The sequence below is a fragment of the Parambassis ranga genome, chromosome 13 (genome assembly GCF_900634625.1).
Source record: "Parambassis ranga chromosome 13, fParRan2.1, whole genome shotgun sequence".
NCBI lineage: Eukaryota > Metazoa > Chordata > Actinopteri > Ambassidae > Parambassis > Parambassis ranga.
This window is the reverse complement of record NC_041033.1, coordinates 23,617,212-23,638,796: the sequence shown is the minus strand read 5'-3', so window position 1 is coordinate 23,638,796 and position 21,585 is coordinate 23,617,212. Positions and strand designations below refer to the sequence as shown.

General features: G+C 51.3%; 4 protein-coding genes across 8 annotated transcripts; 1 reads left to right on the top strand and 3 right to left on the bottom strand.

The window, feature by feature from the left end:
- Positions 1 to 55: 55 nt before the first annotated feature.
- LOC114444891 (protein IWS1 homolog) lies at positions 56 to 7,103 on the bottom strand. 3 transcript variants are annotated; one of them, XM_028419778.1, is made up of 17 exons: positions 6,882 to 7,103; positions 6,076 to 6,158; positions 5,280 to 5,964; positions 4,983 to 5,048; positions 4,269 to 4,473; positions 4,133 to 4,190; positions 3,953 to 4,059; positions 3,728 to 3,878; positions 3,572 to 3,654; positions 3,350 to 3,479; positions 3,167 to 3,284; positions 2,954 to 3,065; positions 2,216 to 2,272; positions 1,723 to 1,779; positions 1,518 to 1,629; positions 1,219 to 1,370; positions 635 to 763 (listed from the first exon to the last, which is right to left on the bottom strand). In XM_028419778.1, exons 1-16 carry the CDS (start codon positions 6,922 to 6,924, stop codon positions 1,245 to 1,247), a joined length of 2,193 nt encoding a protein of 730 aa, XP_028275579.1. In that variant the 5' UTR covers positions 6,925 to 7,103; the 3' UTR covers positions 635 to 763; positions 1,219 to 1,244. The 3 variants fall into 3 exon arrangements, with proteins under 3 accessions (XP_028275578.1, XP_028275580.1, XP_028275579.1); XM_028419777.1 differs by lacking the exon at positions 1,219 to 1,370 and having other exon boundaries at positions 56 to 763; XM_028419779.1 differs by lacking the exons at positions 1,219 to 1,370; positions 2,216 to 2,272 and having other exon boundaries at positions 56 to 763.
- Positions 7,104 to 7,297: 194 nt separating this feature from the next.
- On the top strand, positions 7,298 to 9,059 carry LOC114444908 (WD repeat-containing protein 74-like). Its single transcript, XM_028419799.1, has 2 exons — positions 7,298 to 8,014; positions 8,354 to 9,059. Exons 1-2 carry the CDS (start codon positions 7,406 to 7,408, stop codon positions 8,876 to 8,878), a joined length of 1,134 nt encoding a protein of 377 aa, XP_028275600.1. The 5' UTR covers positions 7,298 to 7,405; the 3' UTR covers positions 8,879 to 9,059.
- A 710-nt stretch (positions 9,060 to 9,769) lies between these two features.
- On the bottom strand, positions 9,770 to 16,309 carry LOC114444894 (arf-GAP with coiled-coil, ANK repeat and PH domain-containing protein 2-like). Its single transcript, XM_028419784.1, has 22 exons — positions 15,886 to 16,309; positions 15,736 to 15,793; positions 14,523 to 14,642; positions 14,315 to 14,368; positions 14,171 to 14,229; positions 13,909 to 14,092; positions 13,746 to 13,790; positions 13,545 to 13,640; positions 13,387 to 13,461; positions 13,197 to 13,300; positions 13,068 to 13,119; positions 12,754 to 12,854; positions 12,576 to 12,684; positions 12,084 to 12,277; positions 11,932 to 12,001; positions 11,763 to 11,857; positions 11,597 to 11,673; positions 11,368 to 11,522; positions 11,098 to 11,207; positions 10,907 to 11,017; positions 10,772 to 10,833; positions 9,770 to 10,623 (listed from the first exon to the last, which is right to left on the bottom strand). Exons 1-22 carry the CDS (start codon positions 15,936 to 15,938, stop codon positions 10,478 to 10,480), a joined length of 2,130 nt encoding a protein of 709 aa, XP_028275585.1. The 5' UTR covers positions 15,939 to 16,309; the 3' UTR covers positions 9,770 to 10,477.
- A 238-nt stretch (positions 16,310 to 16,547) lies between these two features.
- Positions 16,548 to 19,296, bottom strand: LOC114444909 (integrin-linked kinase-associated serine/threonine phosphatase 2C-like). Of its 3 annotated transcripts, none has more exons than XM_028419800.1 (10): positions 19,008 to 19,296; positions 18,550 to 18,714; positions 18,310 to 18,427; positions 18,113 to 18,219; positions 17,950 to 18,043; positions 17,779 to 17,866; positions 17,467 to 17,597; positions 17,233 to 17,352; positions 16,967 to 17,048; positions 16,548 to 16,749 (listed from the first exon to the last, which is right to left on the bottom strand). In XM_028419800.1, exons 1-10 carry the CDS (start codon positions 19,048 to 19,050, stop codon positions 16,609 to 16,611), a joined length of 1,089 nt encoding a protein of 362 aa, XP_028275601.1. In that variant the 5' UTR covers positions 19,051 to 19,296; the 3' UTR covers positions 16,548 to 16,608. The 3 variants fall into 3 exon arrangements, with proteins under 3 accessions (XP_028275601.1, XP_028275605.1, XP_028275604.1); XM_028419804.1 differs by having other exon boundaries at positions 17,950 to 17,998; XM_028419803.1 differs by having other exon boundaries at positions 18,559 to 18,714.
- Positions 19,297 to 21,585: the final 2,289 nt, after the last annotated feature.

Genomic DNA, 21,585 nt, shown 5'->3' with positions numbered 1-21,585 from the left:
CGTAGATTTCTGAGCTTGCACAGCAGAGATGGAGGCAGAGGAACGAGGGCTCACCTGAGTTTCTGTTAATTCTTTATTAAGAAAAAGTCCTGATCCAAACAGCAGTCGGCCTGTACACACATCTGTACGGTCACTACAGGAGCCCAGAGGGACAACAAGGAGCAGAGTACACACACCCTCACATCAGAGACACTTGGCAGCCATGACGGCCCTGTTAGGTTCTCCTGACCTCCAGGTCAGCGCCAACACTTCCAGCATGTTGCAGCCGGTGCTGCTGACACGACGCTAGCAGCTCGTCTTAAGATGCAACTATTCTTTTTTTAACTTGATCAAAAACATCAATCACTGTAAACACAGCTGATAATTGATTAACAGTGATGATTCAGCCGGTCAGAAGGTACAGCTAACATGGCTAACATGGCTAACCTGAGCTACTGTTGGAGACATCACGGACTCGGCTGACTGGCCACATTGGCAGCAGGTGTTTCATTGTTTGGATCTGTTCAGTGCAGGCGTCCTGGCTGCTGTGACCTCGGTCCTGCAGCGAGGCACGGACGACCTGAGCAGGACAAACTGGGAACAACAAAAACATTAAAAAGAAAAAGAGGAAAATCCTATCAGGCTAAAAAACAGCGGCTCAGAGCGGCATCCGGTTTCCTTCCACACTGATTTTAACAGCATGACCCGTCTTGGTGAGGCGGCGGATGTCAGCGAACCGACGCATCTGTTTATCCACGCGGGACATGCCCTTCTTCATCGGACCCTGCAGGAGGAAACACACATTAATGACACAGGACACGGACAGGAGCGCCCGTCCGAGGACACGGACAGGAGCGCCCGTCCGAGGACACGGTGTGTGTTACCGTGACGTGCTTCAGTCCTCATGCTAGGACAAAATCCACAACCTCACATAAGACGGCAGCTCAATGTGTGACATCACTACAGATGCAAATGATCAATAACAGGACACAGGTGAGTGTCAGGACCGATTACAGAACCATTAACCCGAGGTTTGTGTTCATACTGATCGGGTAATGCGAGGGTTAAAGACACAGAGCGGCAGGACGGGCTCTGGTCTGGTCTCAGACTGCAGAAAATCCTCCTTCACGAGCTGAAGCTGCCTCCTGGAGGAGGGTTTCCTGCAGCCTTCATCAGCACAGCTCTGGTTATCAGAGGACAGCAGCTGTCAGCAGGCCGGCCCACACCATGCAGACTTACTGCCCCCTGCAGGCCAGCAGCAGGAGCTACAGGGGCATTCTGTTGCCCTCTATGCTGATCTTCACGGCTCCCTGCGGCCGCTGCATTTTCTTCTGCTCGGCGAAGCGCCGCTTGTGCTTCTCCAGCAGGCTGATGGCTTTCTTACAGCCGCTCTGCAGAGGACCAATCACAGCTCAGCTCCTGACGGCAGGTAACCACCACCAGCACATGGCTCCAATAAATTAGAACCCGACTGTGTCTATGATGACTTGGACCTCTGAACCCCGCTGCTCTTGTGAAGGCTCAGACATGTCACTCACCCTGCTGGAGTCGCCCTCGACATTCCACTTGGGTCGCACCACGTAGTCTTTGTTGGAGGGCGTCGGCACCCGAGCCCTGGCACAGAACCCGGGGTCACCGGGCCGCAGAGCTCTGCAGGGAAGGAGACGGTTCTCAGTTAGAAAGAATGAGAGGAGAGAGACTGCAGAGCTCCAAGTCTCTGTTCATGTTCTGATGGCAGCTTACTTCTCCTCTCCGGTCAGCTGCTTCTCCAGGTCCCTCCGAGGCGTCAGCCCTCCAGAACTGCAGACAGAGCAGAATGAAATGAGGCCGCGTCACCCCGACCGGCAGCAGCCGAGTCTGCATGCGGTTATCTGCACCTCACAGCAGGTTAGTCAGCGCCTGAGACCCTCCACAGGTGGACCTGTGTCCCAGCTGTGGAGGACGTCCGTCCTGACGTCCCAAACTATCAGGACACACACAGTAAGACCTGGCACAGCACCAGAAGGAGGACGGCTCTGTTTAACCCCTCTGCTGCTGCAGCTACTGCTGGTCTCTCTGATGGATCTGTCCACATGCAGATCAATGGGTGCAGTGTTTTTAATGTAAATCCTCTACATCAGAACTCCGTCATCTTTAAACAGAGCCGTGTCAAGCTTGCCCTGAACAGCGGCTGCAGGCAGAGGTTAAAGAAGTTCTGTCCGACTCGCAGTGACACCATGCAGCTTTAGGACTGAACCTGGTTGGTGGAGAGAAGACGTCGGGTTCCTCCGCCCTCTCCACCTTCTGAGGCTGACTGGGGGAGGAGGGGGATGAGGTGGGGGGAGGAGGAGGAGAGATGAAATGAGCAGATGAAGGAGTGAAAGAAGAAAACCTGAGCGTGTCCCAAACCTCAGACTTCAGCCCGCTGCTGTCAGACGGAGGATCGACTGCTAACAGCTTCCTAAAAACCACGTTTATGTCAAACCCGCCTGTAAAATGTAACCGAAGATCAGAACGAACAGCATGAAGGGACTGATCTCTGATCACTCTGAACATTCAATAACTGTTACTGGTGACTGAGGTGTGATATTGGGACAGACTCACAATAAAAAAGGCTGAAAGGAACAGAAGAGGTGATGATGAGGAGGGAGGACGAAGACAAAGAGCAGATCTACGGGGGGTTCATGAGTGAATCACGTCCTACAAACATATATAAACAGCTGAGGCATCGTCCCTTCTTCCAGGCTGACAGGAGCTGAACAGGTACTCAGGAGGGACTGTTCTAGTTCGGACGTCCAACAAGTGACCACAAAAGGAGACAACCAACAAAACAGGACCAGGACAGAAGGACACGACTACACGGACTCAACAAACTCAGAGCAGAAAGAAGAAGAGTGAGCCAGAACCCTCTGGACACAAAGAGACCAGTGATCAGCCTGACTGGACAACAGACAGCTGGAAGACACAGACAGCAGGTGCTGGACCGTTCGGTTACCTGAGCCTCCGTCTCTGGGGCATCTGCTGGTCCAGGTCTCGCTGCTGCCGCTCCTCCCTCGTCATCCCTTTATAGTTGGACGTCAAACCAAAGATCGGCCGCGACCACTCGTCTGAAGACAAGACAGATGGGTCAGTGCCGCCCTCTACAGGCACAGACAGCAGCTGCAGTGACAGCTTGACCTCCAGAATGTTCAGAAATAGACGTCCTTACTGATGAGCTTCAGAGCCAGGTCTTTGTTGCATCGGGACTCTTTGGGATGTTTGTAGAGGAACATGACGGCTCGGCCAATCCCGCTGTGCTTCAGGGTCTCCTGGCTCACACTGGGCAGCTGCAGCAGGAAACACAGGCTCAAACAGGGAACAGTTCACAGACTCCGCTCAGCGCGGCGCTCACCTCCTGCAGGATCCTGAGCAGCTCCTCTCTGATCCTCAGAGCAGGAAGCGATTTGTCTGGAAGAGGGCTGATCCACTCTTTGATGGCCGACATCACTCCGCTGTCGATGAACGTATCCTTCAAGTCCTGTCTGAGGGACAAACAGCAAAAGGTGATGGATCATGTGATCCACCTCTGGTCCAGAGGCCTCCGACATGAGGAGCGACAGTCACACTCTCTTACTTCTTCAGGTGCATGACGACCTGCGGCAGCAGGGTGAGCTTCTTCAGGGCCGGTTTCTTCTGACTGTTCAGAGTCCTGTCCTCCTGTCACAGAAACACAGGGAGGTTACAGGCTGCAGGAGTTATGCAGGGCTTTTATTCTGAAGGGCGGCCAGACCTCTGCGGCCTCGTTCATCTTGGTGATCATGGCGTTGACCACGTCGTCGGCGTCGCTGATGAACGTCCCTCCGTCGCGGTGCCTCCTCCGCTTGCTGTTCATGGCTTTTCTCTTAGCGAGCATGATGTCGAAGTCGGACATGAAGCTGGTGCTGAACACACACACACGCGTTATAATACATGACAGCTAGACGTTACAAATGACAGCACTGTAGGGGAGACGTACTCCTGGCCACTGCGGTCGATGCCCTCATCAGAGTCAGAGTACTCCATCTGCTGCTGCTGCCTCTCCTTGGTCTCCTTCTTGTCCTCCAGGTCCTCCTGGTTGAAGCCCTGCAGGACGACACCGGCTGTGAGGCCAAGCTGACGACACCTGCCGTCTAGTATACAGACAGAGGAAGCTTACCGTGAACTCTTCTTCCTCCTCGTCTCCAGACTCTCCGAAGATGTCTGCGATCATTTTCCTGCAACAGACACACACAGAGGTTAAAGGTCACGGCTGAAGCGGGTTTAAAGGGTTAAACTGGGACCACAGTACTCACTCCTCCTCGTCTCCAGACTCGCTGTCACTGCCGAACAGCGCCTTCTCATCTTTCTTCCCCGCTGCCGCCTTTGACCTCTCGTCATCCTCGCTCCCGCTGTCCGAGCCCAGTTCTCTCAGTTTGGCCGCCAAACTCTTATCAGGACCACCGGGGGCGCTGTCGCTGTCCGAGTTCTCGTCATCCGACACCGCCCGACTCCTCTTCACTGCTCAAACACACACACACAGGTTGAGCAAAAGCATGAGGACGAGGGTGTATGCATCCTGCAGAGCTGACCCCGTCAGGCTGGGGTCAGAGCACAGCCGGACGCCATGCAGGTAAATGTGTCAGAGAACAGGAGGTCACCATGACCATGATCTGTGAGGTCCTTTTACAGAACCATCTGAACCCACATGATGATGATCTGCCTCCGGGGTGTGAGCTCTTAGAGTTCAACATCTCCATCAAGGCTTTTCTGAATTAAAGATGCACATCCATTCCAATATCCAGCTGGTGAAGACCTGGTTTCTGTTGAAATATTTTACCGTTTTCAGCTCTGATCCATTTCAGCAGCGCACCGGAAGAAGAATACTGCACCGATACATCTAACATTTAGTTTTTCTGTGAGGACGGTCTGAACAATGATTTACGGAGCAGTTTCTGAACACAAAGGGGACCAGATAATCCAAACAGCCCTGACCGTTAAAAGCATCTCTGCTGAATTGTGGGTGTTACCTGGTTTATCTGGCTTCTCCTCATCTTCGTCCTCACTGTCAGACAGGATGGCCTTCTTCCTCTTCACTGTAAACACAGAATGATGATGTTACTGCCACAGCGGCATTTAAACCGAGCGTGACTTTTGTGTTACAACGATATTTTAAATTTGGAATGTTTGGCAGCTCCTGTGTGGCGACCACCACACAATCAACACCCGTTTGAATCCTACTTCCTGCACAAACCGACTCCACCGACCATCACAACACCACGACACCACAGACTGCCTCCTGGTCTGTGGGAACACTGGGTCAGTACCTGGTTTCTCGTCTTCCTCGTCACTGTCGTCTCTCTGCCGCCTCTCCTCCTCGTCGTGCTGCTCTCCATCACTTCCTGCTGCAGCCTTCCTTCCGCCTCCGCCCTCCTCCTCCTCACTGTCAGAATGCATCACAGCATTCCACTTCCTCCCTCCTCCCTCCTCCTCCTGTTTCTCCTCGTCAGAGTCTATCTGTGCTGCCTTGCGTTTGGCAGGAGTCTCTGTGTCAGAGTCACTGTCTCCATTGGAGCGCCGGTCTGGTTTGGCATCCTCGTTCTCCGAGTCGCTGTCTCCTGCTGCTTTGGGCTTGTCCTCATCCACATCTGAGCTGATGCTCCTGCGCTTTGGCGGAGACGATCCGTCCCCGTCCTCGTTGTCCGATGCTGCGCGTTTGACTGACGATGACCCCTCGTTGTCGGACGTGCTCATCCTGCGTTTTTCCGGTGAGTCTTCCTCCTCCTCGTTGTCAGATGCACTCATCCTCCGTTTGACTGGAGAGTCCTCATCGCTGTCTGCAGGCCGTGGAGCCTCCGTCTCAGAGTCACTTTTGTCATCTTCATCGCGGCCCCTGGGGCCCTCACCCTCTGAGTCACTGGCTGCCCCGCGGTGGTCCTCGTTGTCAGAACCATTGGCTGCCCCACCGGTCTCCATGGCATGGGAGGCATCCTCATCATTGCTGCCCTCATCCTGTTGAGACAAACAGTAAACAAGATAAACAAGTACACATAATACCTGTATATATTTATGAGTAGCGAGTTGAAAGTGGCCGTTATGAAGAGAATTTAACAACAATCTGACCTCAGACTGACGCCCGTCACTCCTCTCCTCCTCGCCATCTGATGCTGGATGTTCGTCCTGAACTGGAGTGCCGCCTCCATCATCTGCAGAACATACAAGACATCAGCAACACACACCGACAGGTTCAACCAGGTCTGTAGCTGATGCTGGACACAACCAGCACTGGTGTATTTTCTGCAGTACTGGTGGTACTGCAGAAAATACAGAGTTCCTTTGTAATGGCGAATGGTCAACTTCGAGGCCACGCCCCCGCCACACCGTCACACTTTTGAAAGAGTTTTGGAATGCTTTTTGCTTTTACTCCTTTGAAGACATCAGTGGACTGTTGGCATGGCAACGTAAATAAAAAAACAACTGTGATGTGCGTCTCCCTGATGTTCAGATTTAATTCCAGCCTTCAATTAAATTTCAAAATAAATAAATAATAAAATAAATTTCTAAAATAAATTCAGCTTCTTCAGCAAATCCTCCGCAGGCAGCCATCAAACACATCCTCTAGTTTTAACCACACTGATTTAATGTAAACATTTCCATCTAATAAGTACATATATATATATGTAACCGGGTCTGTCTGCTCGCCGCTGATGGAGCTAAACTGGGACACATTTCCTGGAACCTGACTGACACCAAAACCTTCATGTGTCACAGCCACAGAGCAGTAAGCTAACCAGCCGGTCCGTAAACCGAACACCCGGAGTTACACGCGTACAGTAACCACACTAACACTCAGTATACAGACACAAGGCGCTGGTTGTTATTAGCATGTTAGCTTGTTGGTTACATAGGAAACAAAGCCGAACTACTACCGGAGCGGTTGCCGGACATGAACTCGTCCTCTTCTCCGTCCATTTCTCCGACGCAGAAAGATTCTAGTTCGGATCTGAGGGCGGGGGCAGCTCTCTGTTCACTCAGACACAGAAACGAAGCGGGAAACACAAAGTTAACGAACTGACGAAGCCCCTGAAAGCGAACACCAACAGCTAGCTGCTGTTACTAACCCCCAGAAGCAAAATGGTGCGACTCTGGTGATATAGCGCATGCGCGAAGAATAGGACGCGTTGTGATGACGTACCAGCACCTTTAAAATGTCCCAGGACTATTTATTTAGTTTTATGTCATCATTGTGTTGATGACACGTTTTGTTGTATTTCTGGTGACCGTGTATTACTTAATTACCTTTTGTCTGATTGTTCAACAAAGTTTATACAAAAAATACTCAGTGACGTCATTATTCTGCGACGATCACGCAGAGGCCACGCGTGTTTTCCAGACCAGAAGCAGCTGAAGATCCGTTTTGAGTCCAGTTGTCTGTGGATTAGAGTCCGGTGTGATGGGGGAGCAGAGCCGACAGTGCTCCGTGTGGCTGGGCTCAGAGACTGGCATCCTGAAGGGGGTCAGTCTGTCCCGGAAACAGGCCTTTAACTTCTGCAACACGAGCCACCTGAGCCGCGACCAGGAGGTCCGCGCGCTGTGCTGGGGAGACCCGGCGGAGAGCGAGCTGCTGGTGGGCTCTGTGGACGGAACCGTGAAGACCTTCAGCGTCGAGAAGGGGGCCTTCACCGAGGCCCGGCGCTGCGGAGAGCCCTCGGAGGGCTGCTTCACCGGGCTGGCGGCGCTGAACGGCTCCTCGCTCATCACCTGCGTGGAGTGCGGGACGGTGCGGGTGTGGAAGGAGGACAGCGCGGAGCCCGCCACGCAGCTGGACGCAGGGAAGAACGTGTGCAGGATGAGACAGAGCCCGCTACACCAGCACAAAGTGGCCACTGGTGGGAAGGAAAACGGCCTGAAGATCTGGGACCTGGAGAGACCCGAGAAGCCGGTGTTCACCGCGAAGAACCTGCGAGACGACTGGCTGGATCTGCGGCGGCCACACTGGGTCAGAGACATGGCCTTCATCCCGGACTCAGACAAAGTGGTCACCTGCACAGGCTACCACCAGGTGTGTACAGACCGGGAAAACGGTCCGTGTTACTGGATTCTGTCATAATCCAGAGGAGCTGGATTATAAACACGGATTATCAATCTGACCAAAATAAGGACAGCTCGGATAGCAGCAGATTAAAGCAGAGCCGTCCTGTTAGCCACAATGCTAACATTTGTAGTGTAAACAGCAGGAGACAGAGCAGACCCAAAACCTGTTCCCTGTGTGGTTTATATGTTTGATCAATACATCAGTACTGAAGGGGCATTGATAAAGCAAAATGTCAACACGGGGTCACATGACACGAATCTGCTGTAAATGATGTTAATGGGTTAAATCTGTGTTTGACTGTTTCAGGTCCACGTGTTTGACCCGTCCACTCCTCAGCGCCGCCCTGTCCTGGAGGCCGAGTACGGCGAGTACCCGCTCACCACCCTGTCCCTGCCGGCCTCTGGCACCTCGGTGGTGGTGGGAAACACCCACGGTCAGATCGCCGTGCTGGACCTGAGGAAGGGGCTGGTGCGAGGCTGTCTGAAGGGGCTGGCGGGGGGCGTGCGGAGCCTGCAGTGCCACTCCTCTCAGCCCCTGCTGGCGTCCTGCGGCCTGGACCGCTTCCTGCGCATCCACAGCCTGGAGGACCGCAAGCTGCAGCACAAAGTCTACCTCAAGTCCCGCCTCAACTGCCTGCTGCTGGCCAGCCGAGACCTGCAGGAAGGGACGGGGGCGGCGGAGGGGGTGTCACAGGAGGTGAAGGAGGAGGGGGAGGAGGAGGACGAGGTGTGGGACACCATGGAGCAGGTGGAGGAGAGGCCGAAGAGAAAAACAGAAGAGGAGGAGGAGACGCAGAAGAAGAGCGAGAAGAAGAAAAAGAAGGGAGACTGAGAGGTTAGGGTGTGACCAGTGTGGGACAGTTGAACACCATCAGCCTCAGAGACTAAACTGAAGTATGTCACTGCAGACATATTCACATTTGGAAGTTTTCACAACAGGTTTCAGTGACGTCACAGTTAAACCCCCAGCAGACCAGCAAAGTCCTTTTATAATAAGTGTGATTAAAGTGTCTCCTCTTCCCGTCGGTGTCATCACTGGGTTGTTTTCTGAACACAGAGCAGGCGGCTGTCAGCATGGCGAGTGGTTTATTAAGCAGCAGCATCACAGCAGTAACAGCCAACACATCCCACTGACCCTGAAGGCAGCAGGGCTCAGAGGCACTCTGCTCCGTGCTGACCCCTGCTGGTCCACTTCAGTCATTAAACTGTTAAAAACTTGAAATACGATAATGTAACATTTCAGCAGCTACACTCTAAATTTCCCTTTATGAACAGTTTTAGTAGGAACTCTGCCTGACGCCAGGTTGGATGTTTTTACATCGTGTTATCTTTAAATGTTTGTCCTGTTCTGGTCTTAAAATGATATTTTAGCTTCATCACAGGAGGTAAAGACAGTTAGATACTTCTTATATATATATATGTATATGTATATATATATATATGTATATGTGTATATATATATATGTATATGTGTATATATATATATGTATATGTGTATATATGTATATATATATATATATATGTATATATATATACGTATATGTATATATATATATATATGTATATATACACACATATATACGTATATATACACGTATATATATATATATATATATACACGTGTATATATATATATATATACCCATATATACACGTGTATATATGGGTATATATATATATATATATATACCCTTTATAAATAAAGGGTATATATATATCCTTTATTGGTGCGTGAGGATGGTGAGACTGTTTGAAATCAGATTCAGGAACAAACATGTGAACCCTCAGGATCAGATCAGTTAGACCAACAGAACCATTAATCATGAGACTGGTAATGAAGATCACATCCAGTCAGGATTCAGATCTGAACGGGATTCAGTCTGACGTGGTTTATGGTGCGTTCAAAGCCTCCAGGACGTGGACTTTCTGCAGAATAAACCCGTCAAACAGGGTTCCCAGGTTTTACTTTTTAAAGACGACATATTTTCTCTGACAGGTTTTAGTTCATCTTAGAAACAAAGGTACTCCTAGATTAAACAAGACGTGCTCGGCGTCATGTGAGGGTGACTGTAACCTTTAGAGCCGTGTTAGGGTCCAGGCCCGCTCCTGGTGTGAAACAGACTGAAACCTGAGACAGAGACAGGCTGATGGACGTAAACACACCAGCAGGGGGAGCCGGCTGTAACACAGCTGAGCTGAATACTGTAACAGGTCAGGTGACCGCCTCCAGCTCCTGCTTCCTCCACAACATGAACACCGAGACGTCCTGCCGATTCCCTGAGACTAACTCTGAATATGATGTCATCAGTGTGTGACCCACACAAACTGCACTACACGTCATCAGCTGTCAGTTAACTACTATGAAGTTACCATGGTAACATAGAGGAGCTCCGGTCGCTCTGACATCTTTAAACACTGTGCTGGCTCTTCATCACTTCTCCTCTTCCTCCTCAGCCTCCCCCTCCTCCTCCTTCATCTCTCCTCCCCAGCTGAACTGCCGCCTGCTCAGCTTCTCAGGGTCATGTGACGCCATGTTGCTGAAGTCGCGGAAGATGTCCTGAAACGTCTCGTCGTCTCCTGAGAACGACAGCAGACACATCAGGTGTACTTCCTGAGCAGCAGAGGTCATCAGGGAGGTCAGGTCATGACACCTCCCTGTGATGAAGAGTGTGCCGGTGGTGCATTCATGGTTCAGTGACACGTCAGAAAGAGGACGTTAACTCACCCACAGCTCCAAAGACGCCCTCTGAATCCCTCATCTCCTCGTTCATGCGGGCCATTCGCAGTCTGAGACATTGATCAATAATCATTAGTGTCAAATAATCAGTTTCATACACATTCACAATGTTCTCCAACTCACAGTGTGACGATGTCAGCGTGGGCTGTTTCCATGGCGATGGCCAGTGGGTCCTGTCCTCTCTCATCCACAGCATACTGATTGGCTCCCCTCTTCAGCAGCAGACACACCTGCCTGCAGTGGGCCAATCACAATCAGCGGTGTTGATGTCACTTCCTGGTGCAGACAGGTGACGTGACTGTGGGTGTATTTACCCTGTGTGTCCAGCGGTGGCGGCAGCGTGCAGAGCGCCCTGCCCTCTCTGGTCTCTGTAGTTGACGTTAGCGCCGTTCTGTAGAAGGAACTCGCAGGCCAACAGCGACCCCTGCAGGCAGCGGTGAGAAACACAAGAACACACTGCCACCGTCAGGTCAAACAGGGAAGTAGAAACAGACCATGTCTGTGATTATTAATAAAGATATTGATCATTAATTATTGATAATATGCATAAAAACATGTTTTTGATTCGTTATATTCTTCCCCACCCCGACTGCTGCTCCAATAAGCGCCGTGCGTCCACCCTCCTCCCCGATGCTCCCGTTGACCTCCGCCCCCTTCGCCAACGCTGCTGCCATGGTGACAAGGTCTCCATCCAAAGAGGCCCGGTACAGCTGCAGCCTGGCCTCGTCCTTCTGACGCTCTGAAGGACAAAGAGACGCCTCAAATATAACTTTGTATCAGAGAGCTGTCACGTCTGCTGGTCATCAGACTTACGAGCTTCGCCCGAGCCGCCGCTCTGCACATATCTCTTCTCCACGTATTTCTCTTTGATCCACGCCGCCTTCTCCGCGCTGAAAGCAGAAACATGTCTGTCAGCCCGATCAGCTGATCAGTAAATAACAGTCGGTTATGGTTACAGGTATTCTGGGAGCCACTGTACCGCGGGCTGTCGGCTCTGGGTTTGACTCGTCCCTCCTCTGAACATCGAGCCTCGTAGATCCGGTTCATGACATCATTTCCCAAAACACAGAGCAGCTGAAGAAGAAGACGTTGTCCCATCAGTCAATGATAACAGACATGCTCTGTGTCGTCTCTGCTGTGTTCATTACCTTCAGCTGTTCGGCCTCCCACGAGTCCAGAGTGAGAGAGCGCACCTTGGACAGGTGAACACCCAGACTCCTGCAGACAGACACACACTGTGTTACTTTAAGGTTTGATGATGAGACGTTTATCCACCATCACTGAGACAGGTGGGACGCACCGGTGTATTCCGGAGCACTCGATGCACATGGTGACCCCCAGGTTAATGGAGGCCCAGCGAGGCTCCTCCTCTCCACAGTCACAGCACCGCTGGTTTCCGGGGCCACTCAGGGCCACGCCTAGCACCGCCGGCCTCCGAGTGGGGGGGCCCGGAGAGGCGTCCCCGCCACACAGGAGAGACGGGGGCTCTTTAGGCTGGAATAGAGGCACGCAGAGATGGAAATGTTTTTATCTTAGGTCAGCACGGTTAGCTCGAGCTAATTCATCACAGTGCTGTTAGCCACAAGACCTTCTTAACTTACACAGACAGCTAAAAGTAAACAGAGGTGAGCAGGGGTTAGCTTAGCATAAAGCTTGTAATTACTGTTACACTGTAGCACAGCTCCTTCTAAAGGTGACCTGTTACCTTCATGGATTAACACGTTACTCCTCACCTGTTTAGCCTGTACTAAAACTGTGCTAAGCTAGCCGCCATGACAGTGGTGTGACACACCTGTGTGGCCTGACTGTCTCTCTCTCTGTAGGCCAGGTCGATGCTGCCCTGCAGAGCGCTGAGCCAGGTCTGCTTCAGCTGCTCCGAGTCCGCCTGCAGAGCACAGCACCTGAGACACACACAGTTCACTTCATGCACCTGGTCATCCTGTGATTCTGTGAATGATCATGTGACTTACTTCTGGACGGAGAGCAGCTCGAAGCAGAAACGTCGCTCGGTGTTCTCCAGAGATTTGACGGCACACAGTCGCAGGTCCTCAAACAGAACCATGGCGTCCTCCTGCAGCAGCAACCATGCTCGTTAATTCAATAAGAACTTTATGTTGTGGCTCTGAGCCCCGACTAAACCCGTCTGTGGGTTTAATTAAAGAGGTTTCAATGTATCAAAGTGACACTGAAGTAAAGCTTCTGGTTTGTCTGTTTACCTGCTTACATCAGCCCTGCTGGCTGTAATGTTGTGGCATTAAGCCATTAAACATCATGAAGAGCTCACCTTGTGAGACTTCCTGTAGATGAGCTGGTTGTCTCTGATGGTAAACCAGCACCTGAAACAGGGTTGGACTGTTAGTGAAGCAGCGTTACCATGGTGACAGGATGAGGATGAAAAGTGCGTCTGCTGCACCTCTTCCAGGTTTTAGACTTCCTCCTGGAGCGTTTGAACAGGTAACCCTGGATGACGTCATCACTCCCGGGACACGGGCTGACGATCGGCTCACCTGAGGCATCCTGAATGCACAGACAGACACACACACAGATTAATTAATGTCTCGTCTAGGCGTTCTGAGAGGAATGAAAAGCTGAGTGCTCCTCACCCTCTGCTGGACCAGCAGGTGTTTGTTCTCCAGCTCCTTCCTTTTGGCTGCACACTCTGCCGACAGCTGTGACAACTGAGGGGCAGACACAGAAACACCTGTCAGTCCACACTGAGGGCACAGCACAAAGAAGACAGAGAGGGGTCAGAGGTCAGGACCTGCACTGCCATGGTCTTCATGGTGGGCTCCAGGTCTCTGAGCAGGTCAAAGCCCTGATGGAAGAAGGTGAACTGAGCGTGGACGAAGGAGAAGACCTGAAGACAGAGGAGACCACGCGCCCAGCATTAAACAGTGCTGGCGGCACACTCACTCTAGTAACATGTGGGAACTGCTCCTTTAAGCCACCAAAGGTCACTCACTGAGTTCAAGATGTCGACCCTCTGCTGTGTCTTGAAGGTGTTGAGCTGTAACACGAAACATGTGTGAGCGACACCTTCATCCTCCAGCTGTGCATCCGGTGTGTCCTGATGTCATGCAGTTTCCCCATGTGGGGCAAATAATAGGGTTTTTTAATCTTAATACCTGCAGGCAGTAATCCAGGGCAAAGTGCTGGTAGCATTTGCGCGTGGCGAGCAACAGGTGGCTCGCCCGCTCGGCGTCGGCCGCTTTGTGTCGTGGAGCCTGAGCATTCTTCGCCGCCGCTGACTCCAGGTCCTCCCCGATCCGCAGAAACTCCTTCCTGGTCTCTGCAAGCTGAGGCAGGAACCTCAGAGACACAAACACTGCTTCATCATCATCACAGCATTATATCCACTGAATGTGTGTGTGTCTGTGTGTAACTCACTGTGTGCACAGGTTGGTGAGCTGCTGACTGATGGCTCTCTGCGTCTGATCAAACAACATCTGAAGACAAAAGACACGACAGGATGAGACGCTGCTTCTGAAAGGATAATGTGTCCAAGCATCAGGCGGGACTGGCAGGACTCACTGTGTGGAAGCTGACCATCTCCTGCAGACCCTGGTCGAACTGGTTCAGGCAGCTCTGAGAGGAAGCAAACAGGAAGTCAGCCGGAAACACAGAAACATGAGGTCACTGCTGCTGCCTTCGTTTCCCTCCGCTGGCCCTCAGAAACAGCTCACTGCTACAGTACCTTTGACATCATGACAGTTAGCATTAGCATTGCGTAGCTACATACTGTGATGATGGCGTCCCTCTTGTGGAATGTGGAGAGCTCAGCCAGGCTGCTCAGGAACAGCTGATTGGCTGCACTGTACGCTTGTCCCGCCTCCACCATCTTCCCGCTCAGCTTCATCACCTGATCGGTCAAAGAGAGAGAGACCCAGTAATGAAGAGCTGTTAGTTACAGCATCTACAGAAGGACAGGCTAACGGCCAAAGTGGTGGGAGGAGGTAGTAACAGTAGCTGTAGAGTTAGCTGGTTGTAAACACAGCAGTAGTGTTTGTGGCAGAAGCAGCAGCTGAACAATACAGCAGTAGGTGTAGCAGCAGTATTAGTTACTGTGGCTGTAGCACTGACATCAGTATGAGTACAGCTGCAGGAGCATAGTATTACTGTAATGGTATCACCAGCAGCACTGATAGTATAGAAGGAGAGGGGCGGGGCGAGTCATAGTAATACTAGCAGCAGAGCAGTATTTGGAGTAGCAGTGTTAGCAGTAGTAGCAGTGTTAGCTGTAGCAATGTTAGCAGTAGTATCAGTATTAGCTGTAGCAGTGTTAGCAGTGGTATCAGTGTTAGCAGTAGTATCAGTGTTAGCTGTAGTATCAGTGTTAGCAGTGGTATCAGTGTTAGCAGTAGTATCAGTGTTAGCTGTAGTATCAGTGTTAGCTGTAGCAATGTTAGCAGTAGTATCAGTATTAGCTGTAGCAGTGTTAGCAGTGGTATCAGTGTTAGCTGTAGTATCAGTGTTAGCAGTAGTATCAGTGTTAGCTGTAGTATCAGTGTTAGCTGTAGCAGTGTTAGCAGTAGTATCAGTGTTAGCTGTAGTATCAGTGTTAGCTGTAGCAGTGTTAGCTGTAGTATCAGTGTTAGCAGTGGTATCAGTGTTAGCAGTAGTAGCAGTGTTAGCTGTATCAGTGTTAGCTGTAGCAGTGTTAGCAGTGGTATCAGTGTTAGCAGTAGTAGCAGTGTTAGCTGTAGCAGTGTTAGCTGTAGCAGTGTTAGCAGTGGTATCAGTGTTAGCAGTAGTAGCAGTGTTAGCTGTAGCAGTGTTAGCAGTGGTATCAGTGTTAGCAGTAGTAGCAGTGTTAGCTGTAGTAGCAGTGTTAGCTGTAGCAGTGTTAGCAGTAGTAGCAGTGTTAGCTGTAGTAGCAGTGTTAGCTGTAGCAGTGTTAGCTGTAGTAGCAGTGTTAGCTGTAGCAGTGTTAGCAGTGGTATCAGTGTTTGTACCTTCTCCAGCTGAGTCTCCAGCAGAGAAACATCCGTCTCAAACTGATCCAGATTCAGTCTGAATAAAACAAACGAACCATCATCAGGACTACTGCACATGCGCAGTTTAGACAAACCTGTGTGTGTATGTGTGTCTGTGTGTGCGCGCACCTGAACTCGGGTGAGTCTTGGACACACTCCTCAAAGTCCAGCAGGGAGTCCATGGCGTCCTTCTGTTGGTGTGTCAGGTCCAGCAGCTGATCGAGTTTATTGAAGCCTCTCCATGCTGTTAGCCGTTAGCCTGTTAGCTCAGCTGCAGCATCTGTTGTGGGATGATTCATATCTCAGAGGTAAACCGGCCTCAGCCTGCTGACACGCGCCTGATCGATCCTTTCACGCCGGACTGATCGGGCCCAGGTCGTGCACGCGCTCCTGCCGGTCGCGCATGTCTTTAGGTTTGAATAAAACGCGCACTGACGGTGTTTGCGCTGTTTTCAGACTAACAGCTGTCCCCGCATCCTGCTGCTGTTTCACTTGTTGCTAGCCGACAGGTTCCGCCTCAGATCCGGGTCGGCTGGCTCAGATCCAAACAGCGGGAAACAGCGACACGTGACGGCGGGGAGGGGAACTGCACCCACGGAGCTCCACCAATAACATCACGTAGAGAACTGACGCACATCCTTTAACCACTGTCAGCTGTGGCAGAAGTGTGACGTCACTGTGTTCTGTCAGTCACTGTCAATAAAGTTTTGGGAAGGGAAAGCAAACACTGCAAAGAGACGAATCACTGACAGCAACTTAAGAAAAGGATTTTATTGGAAAACAGGTGAAAGAACAAGCAGGCGATTAAAGATGATGATGAAAATGATGATGATGGTGATGAAGATGACGCGTTCAGAAGTCAGTAGAAACCAGGATCACAGTGACGTTGTCGGCGCAGCCTCGTCTCACCGCCTCGCTGGCCAGCTGCTGACAGGCAGCGTCAAAGCGCAGCTCCTCCTCTGTCAGCTCTGACCGCTGCTCCACAGCGCCCTCCTGCAGGAGGAGCAGGAGGAGGAAGAGGAGCAGGAGGAGGAGGAGGAGGAGCAGGAGGAGGAAGAGGAGCAGGAGGAGGAGCAGGAGGAGGAGGAGGAGGAAGAGGAGCAGAAGGAGGAGGAGGAAGAGGACACAGTCAGAAAATCCAACAGGATGAAGTGAGTGCATGAATTTCTGATTCCGACTGATTTTCTGTGGATTGAGGACAGAGACACACCTGCAGGACGCTGAGGACGAACTTTACAGCTTCATCAGCTGAGAACACTTTGAACAACCCATCACAGGCCAGGATGATGAACCTGCAGAGAGAGGACACCAGCTTATGAAGGCTGAATACCATCAGAGCCAGACCCTGTGAAAGAACCGGACTTTGAATGGACAAGGTGCGAAGCCACTTTTGACTCTCAGTCACATGACATGAGTCACATGGTTTCCTGCAGCGGATGGACACAGACAGACAGCAGTGAGGGTCTCTGGTCTTGCCTGTCATTGGCTGTGAGTTGACACCTCCTCAGGTCGGGGGTGGAAATGACTCCACAGCGTTTGTACTGACCGTCCCCGATAGAACGAGACACCTCAAGGACACCGAGGACCCGGCCGTCTCTGCAAGAACCCACAGACGGAAAGTCGCGTCAGCTTTGGACACAGACACAGACAGACTGGATCTCCGTCTCCGGAGGAGTGAGGCTGTGAGAGAGGTGGAGTGGAGGTGTGGACCTGACGGTGCCTCCTGCTCTCTGGATCCTCATCCGCTCCTCATAGATGGTCGGGTTGTGTTCCTTACTGAGAGCCAGAGTCACGGCCCGCTTCTGTCCGTCTGCTGCTGCCTCCATGCGACACAACACCGCCTGCACACAGACAAACACACACACACAGACACACACACAGACACACAGACACACACAGACACACACACAGACACACACACAGACACACACACAGACACACAGTCAAAGCCCTCTGAGTGTGAAGCAGGATCACTGTGCCCCCCCTGGCTGATCAGCTGTCCTCCAGAGGACAGAGACTCACCCGGCTGTCTCCCAGGTTGGCCACGTACACCATGTCGTCCACAACCAGCATGCAGGTGGCCGTGGAGCCGTCCTTCCACGCCGGCTTCCTGTTCAGAGGATCAGTGAAGTTCTGACACATGTCCACATTTCACCAGAACAGATTACACATGAGTCTGACTTCAGGTCTTACTGGCTGGACGCTTTCTTCAGGAAGTCTTCATCTGTCTGTCGGAATGTGTCTAGGAGACATTTTTTAATCAGCTTGTCCACATTTTCAACGTCTCCTGAAACAAACAACCGGCCATGAAGCGCGCCGTCTCCGTCTCACCTCCTGACTCTGCACTGAAACTCACCGCCGGGGAACTTCTTAGCCAGAGTGTGGTGCAGATGTTCGGCTGCGAATCGAGAGGCTCGCGCTCCACCGTGACCATCGAACACAGCAAAGTACGAGACCCGAGACCTGCAGGACGCAGAGACACATCAGAGAGACGACTTCCACAGAGCTCCTCACAGATTTCTGAGAGCAGGCGTCAGCTGGTGGACGTCTTACACATTTCCTGGCAGCGCCGCCAGGCAGCTGCTCATGTCGGGCAGCAGCACGTGAGCGTCTTGCATCTCCTCCCGCTCACCTCGCCGTGCCGCCACGTAGCCTTTGAGCACAGGAAGACCTGCAGGACACACACAGTGTGAATCCAGCCCCCCTGCATGTCCCATTTCCATTGACTCAGCGTGTGAGAGCTTAGACCAAGGAAAAGAAGCAAACAGACATTGTGGTGTAACAGTTGAAAACCTTCTTTACAAACTTTCTTCATCTCCACCCGCTCCTCCTCCTCCTCCACCTCCTCCTCCACCTCCTCCAGTCGTTTGTCAGAGTGGCTCTCTGCATCCTCTCGTTTGCGTTTTAATCTGTTCTCCTCTCCTTCTTCTTCTTCGGTGTCCTGTGCTGAGACCGGACCTGAAGAAAAACACACCAGACCAACATAATCAAAACTGATGTCATCTATAAACCGACAGAACAGAGCACACACACATATTCAGGTGTTATTGAATGTGACACGAAAAGACGGAACTACTCTCAGTCACGTTCTAACCCATCGATCTCTACGTGGTAACGTGGATGTTTGTGCAGCTGCATCACTGCTAACGTTAGCCCATTCAAAGCAGCGCCCTCTGTCAGGAGACCCGAAGCTCAGACGGCTGCTAGCATGCAGCCTTTAGCACAGTAACAGTTAATTTAACCCCTCTTACCGGAGGTCTGGGTCGGTTCTGGCAGATCGTCGAACAGATCCATTCTGCTGGGTTATCCGGACAGCTAGCCAACCAGCTAGCTAACCCTCGCTGCCTGAGTTACCGCCGCACTCCGCGCTCAGTCCTGTGTTTATGCTAACAGCGCCAGCTAGCGGCTCAACCGGAACAGTTCGTTAAAACGGGTCCAAATGTTCTGAAACCCCGCAGGAGAACCGATTTATTGACCCGCTGATCGTTAACTGCAACTGATGAGATGGTTAGCTTCAAGTTAGCAACAAGAACAACAACTGTTTCCGGCCGCACTTTTCAAAACAAAAGCCAAACAAACATAAATAAATTGATCCATCGATTATTATTATTAATAAGGATTGATAGTTAATCAATTCATTAGAAAAGTCCACTCTATTAATTAAATAATACAAATAAATAACTATGACCCACACACGTTCTTTTAGGACAACCGGAAGTAAGGACTATAATAATAAAACTTGAAAACTAATCAAAGATGAAGAGACGTCCACGTTTCATGTGGTCACAACATTTTAAAGAGTTTTACGTAACAGTGAAACATGATTAATGACGTTTTATTTAATTAAATCCTTTTAACTCCTCTCCTCCTTCTTTCACCACTTGTCTCTGATTGGCTGCTCCGCCGCGCTCCTCGTCACCTATTGGCTGACGTGAAGCCTGGAGCGCGCGTGTGGTCAGCTTGTCTGGAAGGTTTCCATCAGTCGGATTTCCGACCGTCACAGTGACGCTGAACCTCTCACAGAGTGATGCTGCGTCCCGGTGTCTGATCCTGTCCTCTCACCGTCTCTCTGTGATCGGAACATGCGGCTCTCTCTGCTCAGCCTCTGCACCTGCTGGATCCTAACTCTGCACACCGCGGCCCTGGGAGGCGCGCAGCCCGGCGGTGAGCTCCGGGACGCCGGCCAGACCGGATGGAGGAGGAGGCAGAGCGCCAGGGGACCGACAGATCCCCCGCGGCTGGAGAGGGACAGCGAGGGGAAGCCCGGGACGGGTGTGAGGAGAGCAGCCCTGAGAGGGTGAGAAACATGATGACTGAGTGCACAGAGGTAGAAAATACCCTCAAAGGTTTAACTGACCAAAAGTTTACAGAAGAAAAGTCCCACACTCTGCGGCTCTGTGCTTCAGTGTGCTCGGCTTCTGTTGATCAGATCAGGTTTTTATTTTCTTAGGGTCCGTGCTTTAGTCCTGCTTCTGTTCTCCACCTGTAAATAATGAGACCATAACAGCCAATCAGCATCTGTCAGGTGTCCCAGACACCTCAGGAATGTGTGAAATTCTGTGTGTGTGTGTGTGAACAGGCTTCAAGTGCAAGTCTAAGGGTCAAGTGATGGATGCAAAGTCAACACACACACTGTGTACAAATCCGTGTGCCTGGTCCTAAACCCTGTGAACTGACTGACTGGGCTTATACACTGAGAGAGAGAGTGTGTGTGTGTGAGCAGCAGATTTAAAGAGGAGAATAACAGCATGTTTGTATGAATGTGTGTCTGTGTGAGGCTTCAGTAACAGACGGCTCAGTGTGTGAAGATGAAAGCAGAGCGGTGCGTTTGAAGCCGAGGACGTTTCAGAGCGTAGGAAGTAAAGACGTGAGAGCAGCAGAGTTTCTATCCTCCACAGCAGGGACCTGGTCTGTGGAGCGGAGCCTCCGCTCCACCAGGGAGCAGCAGGAAGTAGAAGCTGAGCTGATGTACTGACTCAGTGCTCCACCTAGTGGCTCACAGTGGGATTACACAAGGCTATCAAGTTAGCATGCTAACTGAATTCTCTGCACACAAAGGGTGTCATGTCTACATGAACAAAGACGGTTCATTTTCAAACTTCTTACAGTGGGTTTATCACAGATTGGACCTTCATTTCAATCAGCTGATCGTCCTCTTTGTTCTGATTGGTCGCCTCCTCTCATGTCCAGTCTGTGTATCCAGGTTCAGTAGTGTGTGTGTGCTGTGTTTGTGTTGGTGGGGCCTCCTGAGCTGCTACAATATGAGCAGTACGCTGTGAGTAATGATTAAATCCTCTGAGCGTCAGATGGCTGCATTTCACAAACACACAGTCGCCGGTCGACTCCGTCACGTTTAGGTCTGAAAAGAAGACATCCAGATCTGGATCAGTGCCTGATGATGGACAGAGTTCACAGTTCCTCTGAGGGTTCAGTCAGTGTCTTCAGGAGATCTGGACCTTGTTACAAACTGTCTCCATGATCCTGAGACTGGTTTTGGACTTGGTCTTAGAACTGGTTGCAGGCTGTTTTACAGTTCGGGCTGAAGCGACTCGCATCTGATGTCCACAGGTCTGCGTGGACACACAAAGCTGATGGATGGATTCAGACTTCAGAACTTAACCGGTGAAGACAGCCACAGACGGATTCTGGGACTGGGAGAGCTGGTTTCTGACCTGGTCTACTGGAAGAACCCTACGGTGTCTTCACATGATCCACTCTCTGGTCTTAAACCAGTTTCAGCAGTGTGGGTCTGACCTCAGGCCTGCTGGGGACCTGTTTTCTGACCTGAGCGTCCCGCTCGTCTCCAGCCTGTTAGCACCTCTGACACAC